Below are 6,286 nucleotides of genomic sequence, written 5' to 3'. Positions count from 1 at the left end.
TTTTTTTTTTTTTTTTTTTTTTGGTTTTTCAAGACAGGGTTTCTCTGTATAGCCCTGGCTGTCCTGGAACTCACTTGTAGACCAAGCTGGCCTCGAACTCAGAAATCCACCTGCCTCTGCCTCCCAAGTGCTGGGACTAAAGGCGTGCGCTACCACCGCCCGGCTCAGGTTGCAATCTTTACAGCTTATTTTTCATATAGGCTCTAAACTTTATATGTGGCTTAAAGAGATGAAAATTCAAACCCTTTAAAAATATCAAAAGAATATAGTCAGTATTAGAAAAGAAATTACAAAATGCAAACCTCTTGAAGCTTTTATGTGATTTTTTAAAATTACTACAAACTTAACACACCTTGAAATTCTAAAACTGAGCTGAATAACTATCTGGCTTATAGGTTTAAGAATAGCACTATTTTACATTAACATAGAGGTAAAATGTTTACAAAACAGTTATACATCTTGATAAATACTGTGTTCTAAGCATTATTTCAGAATGAACTCATTTGGGGGACAGTGTGAAAACAACAAAGTCAGTTTCATCTTGTAAACTTCCTAAGTCTTGCCACACACCCTATCATCTCAGGCTTGGGAGGCAGAGAGGAGAGGATCACCAATTCAAGAAGACTTCAGATTCAACAACTGCCAGGCTATACAGTAAATTTGAGGCATGCCAAATACCATCTTTTCTCTAAACAAACCCACCTAATCACTACCTACTATTCAAGTGTTACTGCAGTAGAGTTCTTATGACTTTAGAAATGTATCTTTAAAGAAGATGTTACTAAAAGCTATTAAACCTTAGAAAAATCAGGTGACTGAAATAAAAATTAAAAAAAAAAAGTCACACTAGAAAAAGACAGGGAGAAAACTAAAAACCAACCAAACAAAACAGCAACATCCAGGAGCACAGTAAAAACTAAAAACCAACCAAACAAAACAGCAACATCCAGGAGCACAGTACACACAAGAAGGCTGCTCTGAAAAGGTTTCCTTTCTGCCCACTACTCTTTCTCTTCCAAAGCCTCAGTGGAGGGCAACTGACCGGACAGGACTTAACTACAACACAAAACAATAGGAGGATACTTCAAGAAGCCGTTCCAAAGCTGTCAGTAACCCTAACGTTAGGGAGATAGAGACAAGAGGACCCAGAGAGAGATCAAGGAAACCAGCCTGGCCTTCATCAGACCCTATCTAAAACACAAGAAACAAACAAGCAATCCTATCAGGCAATGGTGGCACACCCTCTTTAGTCCCAGCACTCTGTAGGCAGAGGCAGAAGCACCTCTGTGAGTTCAAGGCCAGCCTCATCTACAGAGTTCCAGAACAGCCAGGACTACGTAGATAAACCCTGAGAGTCAAAAGTAACTAAGTAAATGAATGGATAAATAAGTAAATAATAAAAAGCTAAAATTTTAGGGCTTCGCAAAGACAAAGGGGGAAAGTACAGTAAAGTGTTAGCAATAAGTGCCACAAAAGTACACACACACACCCCAAGCACGTGAAGTGACCATTTTCCACATTTGTGAGAATTCTGAGACTCTTGCATAGTATGTAAAGGGAAGGGCGACAAAGCCTCACTTCTACTCAACAGGCCATTTTCTTTTTCCCTGTTTCTGTAGGTGTGTGTACATATGTGATTGTGTAGAGGTGGGCAGTCAATTTCAGTGTTGCCCTCAGATGCCAACCATCTTGGCTTTCAGGGGTGTCTCACACTGGCCTGGAGCTTGCTGAATGGCTAGGATGGCTGGTCCAGAAGCTTCACTCTGCTTCAACCTGTGACATCACTCCCAGCTTTTCCAGAGAGCTGGGAAGCAAGTTCGGGGCCTCGTGTTTGTGTGGTCAGCACTTTAACAATCTTACCATCTCCCCAGCCACCAAACACTAGATTAAATTGGTCATTTAAAGTAGTCAAACTGGGGCTGAAGAGACAGCTCAGTGGTTAAGAGCACTGGCTGTTCTTCCAGAGGACCCAGGTTCAATTTTAAGTACCCACATGGAAGCTTCCAACCATCTATTACTCTAGTTTCAGGGACCTAATGCCCTCTTCTGGCCTCCTTGGGTACACAAACTAGATGTACATACATACAAATATGGGGGCAAAGCATTCATACACATAAAATAAAAATAAATAAACCTTTAAATACCTTTAAATAGGCAAGTAAATGAGATGATCAGATCTCACCTTACGTATTTAGACCTACCACCAATAAAATAATTCAAGTTATTTAAGGGGGTCATTGTTACAGTTAGTGGTACAATATGTGTGAGACCCTTCAGTTTAGTCTTCTTAAAAAAATATTTTAATATAACTTTTTGGTTATTTATGGTCATTCTCAAGTATCCTGAAACTACTCAAGGCTTCATTGGAAAAAAACACAAATAAATAATGAAGAGAAAATATTTACTATTTGTCCTGCTCTGCCCCCAACCATCCACAGAAATCTTGCCAATTACTTAATTGGAATTCATGAGTGAACCTATCTGACATTCTAGCAGTGGCCTCTAAATATCACTCACTGACACTTCACCCAGATTAAGTACCCAGAACCTATGAATGAGCCTAGGCTTGGGCTTTTTGTTTTTCAGTTGTTTTTGTTGTTGTTGTTGTTTTTTAAAGATTTACTTATGTATATGAATACACTCCAGATACACCAGAAGAGGACATCGGATCCCATTACAGATGGTTGTGAGCCACCATGTGGCTGGGAATTGAACCCTCTGGAAGAGCAGTCAGTGCTCTGAACCCCTGAGCCATTCTCTCCAGCCCTTGGATGTTTTAAGAAAAGAAAAAACCTGAAAAGCTAACTCGAACTTAAAAAAATAAATAAAATAAAACTATTGTCAGGCCTGAATGAGGACATGATTGTTCCTAGGTTTGAGCTAGGAAGGTTTAGTGTAGAGGGGATAAACGGCATCTGGAAAGGTCCAGTCTGAACCTGGCATGTGAGGGGGATAGGAGGCTGGAGTAAGCCAGGAGACAAAGAGAGCAAGAGGCCAAGAGACCACATAGCCAAAAGGCAGGGTTATAGAGAGCAGAGCAGCTGGGGGAAGGGAGTGAAGCTCAGGGGCTGCAGAGGTTGAGGGTAGGAGAGCTGGGTGAAAGTGCAAGAAGAGCCAGGACTCTAACAGGTATAGGCGATGCTGAGACAGGTAGCCAGTGTCTGCTTTGATAGGCACCTTGGCTAGCAGCTATACTTCCTGAGTTTGAGACCTAACAAAGACTTTAAACAAAACTCCATGTAAATAATCTGACGCCAACGGCTTCTCATGTAGCCCAGGCTGGCCTCTAACTTTCTATGTAGGTGAAGGTGACCCTGAACTTCCGATAGTCTTGCCTCCCAAGTGGAAGTATAGGCATGATGGGCTTCCAAGCCCAGTCTGTGCAGAGGTAGGAATCAAATTCAGAACTTCATCCAAAGCACTCTATCAACCCAGCTGTATATTCACAATCCCTAGAACCTAAGTTAATAACAAATTGAACAAAGTCTTAAGTGGCTACGGAAACAGAGCCAGGAAACCAAGACTTTGTCTTAAAAAAAAAAAAAAGACAAGGGGACCATCCCCCAAATAGACTGGGTGATAGGTTTATAGGACTGGTCACTACTGTGTACACACTTGATGAAAGAAAAAAATATGTACCTACATTTTTTTAAAAACAAGTGCCCACTCCCACATGCTAAAGATTAGTGCCTGGCTGAACCTTGGCCATGACTTAGGAAGTATATTTATACAAAATAACCACAACAGATGGTCTCAGTTACCTACCATCAAAGAACTTCCATTGTTTAAAAAAACAAAACAAAACAAAACAAAACTAGTTGAATGTTGTAGTAGCATTAAATTCAAAAAATTCTTCAGATTATCTTCACGGGAACCAATCACAGAAAAATAACTGGTGACAGCTTTATATTAAAAATTCAGAGTAAAGCTTCTAAAATAAAAGGTACTTTTTCACCATTGTTTCTCAATGTGACAATACCAAAAATAATTTTTTTGTTCCATTGTAGCTTTACCGAGTTCTAGCATACAGAACCAAAATGCTGACCCAGGAATGTAACCTTCATTTTGTTTTTCTTGTACTTCCTAAAAATGTCTCATAATCTGTTTTGTTCCAAAGTGGGGAGGGAGGGAAAGATAAATGTGTATTACAAGAAGCCTGCTTTCAAAATCTAATTACTTCCTAAGTGAATGCTCTCTAAAATCGCATTGCCACGCACTAACATCTAGCTTTTCACTCCACAACTAAAATTGAAACACACACACCACCGCATTCCTCATAATAACTGTAATTAAACAGGTACCGTGCCCCTTTCACAGCCAGAGGGCCATTCAGTGTCTTCAAGCTGAATGGTATTAAGGCATCAAGAAGCACTTCCCTGGGTAGTATCTAATATCCGGGAACCACAAACAGTCCCTGGAAAAACTCAGCTCTCTACCGCTGCTAAGTCTGAGGAACTAAAAAACTTTTATAGGATGAACTGAGTTTTGTTCTGGTTTGTTTCTTGTCCTCCTTCCTGAATTCTGAAAACGTATTTAAAGACAAGATCCAATACCTTTCTGACTCTCAAAATGTGTTGTCTAGAGTTTCTACACTGAAACGAAACAAACTTCCGGGCCACCTCATCATACATGATTTATGAAACATCCAATCCTGCAAGTCTGCCCTTAAAAATAATCATCTTTAGAGATCGATGGGTATTAACAAAATCAATCAAACATTAACTACAGAATCCATACATTTAAAAGACGGTCACTAGCACTTTTTCAACTTATATGTGTGAAATTCCTAAATATCTGGGGTGACCTTTCCAAACGTCAGAATACAACATAAGCCTACCTAAATCTTTGCAGCCCTTTTATCAAAGCGCAAACTTGGTATTCCTCCCAGCTCTTCACAAGCCCTCCCTTAAAATGGCAAAACAGAGAGGACGACAGCAGATCTAACCGCAAAACTAACTCATCGCTCGCTCAAACCAAGTTCATCCAAAAAGTAACTTCCTAGGTTTTATATCAACTTGGTATTGACTTTTTAAAACAATACCCAGTAAAAACAACTTTGCTAATTCTTAATCGCGCGCCGCAACTCAAGTTTTACATAAGAAAGAGGGCCGACAGCAAGTAGATCCGCGAACCTCTCCCGGGTCTTAAAACCTGCAAAAACTCAACACTTGGGAGCCGCGGTAGCCCCGAGTCTTTGGATCTCAACAGTCTCGGGTTGGAGTTGCCATCATTTGCAGCAGACAGCGAAGAAGAAGAAGCGCAAAGATCGCCAAGACTTCGGAACTAAGAGTGCTTGTGAGCAGAGGAAGGGAAAACCCAAGCGAGCACTTGGTACCGGGAGGATCGGGAGCACTCGGGGCGCCGCCGGAGAGAGCTGACTCCCACACTCCTTAAGACGAGAGGGCGCTCAGGGGCGCGGGGCTCCGGAAGCAGGGACAGGTGAGGCCTCGGCCGGCGCCCACCCGGGCCCCACCTGGAGCCACCCGGGTCCCGCTGCCACCCCGGCTGCCACCCGGGCCGGGCCCGCGGCGCCCGCACCTCTCGGTCCTTGAGGCCCAGCAGGAGCACCTCCTCCATCAGGGTCAGCCGCGTTTCCTTGGAGTCGCCCTTGTCGTCGTCGTCCTGCTCGTCGCGGCGGCTCTGCGCCTCGTCCTCGCCGCTGCCGCCGCCGCCTCCCGCCGCCCGCTCCTTGTCGGCAGCGTTCCGGGAGGCCTCGGTGCGCCGCTGCACCAGGCCCGAGCTCCGCTGGGTCAGCGAGGTCATGGCTCCCGCACAAGAGCCGCGCCGGACCGACAGGGACGCGGGACCGGCCGGCTCTCCCTCACGGCTCCGGCCCCGGGAGCTTCCGTGTTAATTCTTGGAGCTGGGGCGATGTCCGTGGGCTGCGGGGCCGAAGGCGGTCATGAGGAGCCGGAGCTGGGCGAAGCCGGCGGGCCGGGCGTCGATAGGGTACACAAGGGAGCCTTCAGCCCGCGGCTGTGGCCCCCAACACAGCCCAGGAGCCCGAGCGGAGGCGGCGGCGGCGGTGGCGCTTCCCAATATGGCGGCGCGCACTGACGTCACCGGAGGATGTGGCAGCGCCGGCGCGGGGCGGGGCCGGGGTGCCGGAAGCGGTGCGAGCGGGGGCGTGGCTAGCCGCCTCCCAACTCCGCGGACACTTGAGCTTCTGGACTCGCTAGTGGCCCTGAGTCTGGAGACCAGAGGTTTGCGACCGGTGACCTGCCCGGCTTTCATCCGTCTCTCAGTTCACTCTCAAGGTCCGGCCTGGCGCCAGCGACCAGTGAGA

General features: G+C 45.4%; 1 protein-coding gene across 2 annotated transcripts in view; it reads right to left on the bottom strand.

The window, feature by feature from the left end:
• Window positions 1–6,052, bottom strand: part of Golph3 (golgi phosphoprotein 3) — a 23,882-nt gene extending 17,830 nt beyond the window's left edge. For both annotated transcript variants that reach the window (XM_021183948.2, XM_029469883.1), the window contains exon 1: window positions 5,539–6,052. In XM_021183948.2, the coding sequence (XP_021039607.2) occupies window positions 5,539–5,763 (225 nt within the window). In that variant the 5' untranslated portion in view covers window positions 5,764–6,052. The remainder of the gene's footprint in view (window positions 1–5,538) is intronic.
• Window positions 6,053–6,286: the final 234 nt, after the last annotated feature.

Source organism: Mus caroli, chromosome 15 (genome assembly GCF_900094665.2).
Source record: "Mus caroli chromosome 15, CAROLI_EIJ_v1.1, whole genome shotgun sequence".
Taxonomy (NCBI): domain Eukaryota; kingdom Metazoa; phylum Chordata; class Mammalia; order Rodentia; family Muridae; genus Mus; species Mus caroli.
This window is presented reverse-complemented; position numbering and strand designations above follow the sequence as displayed.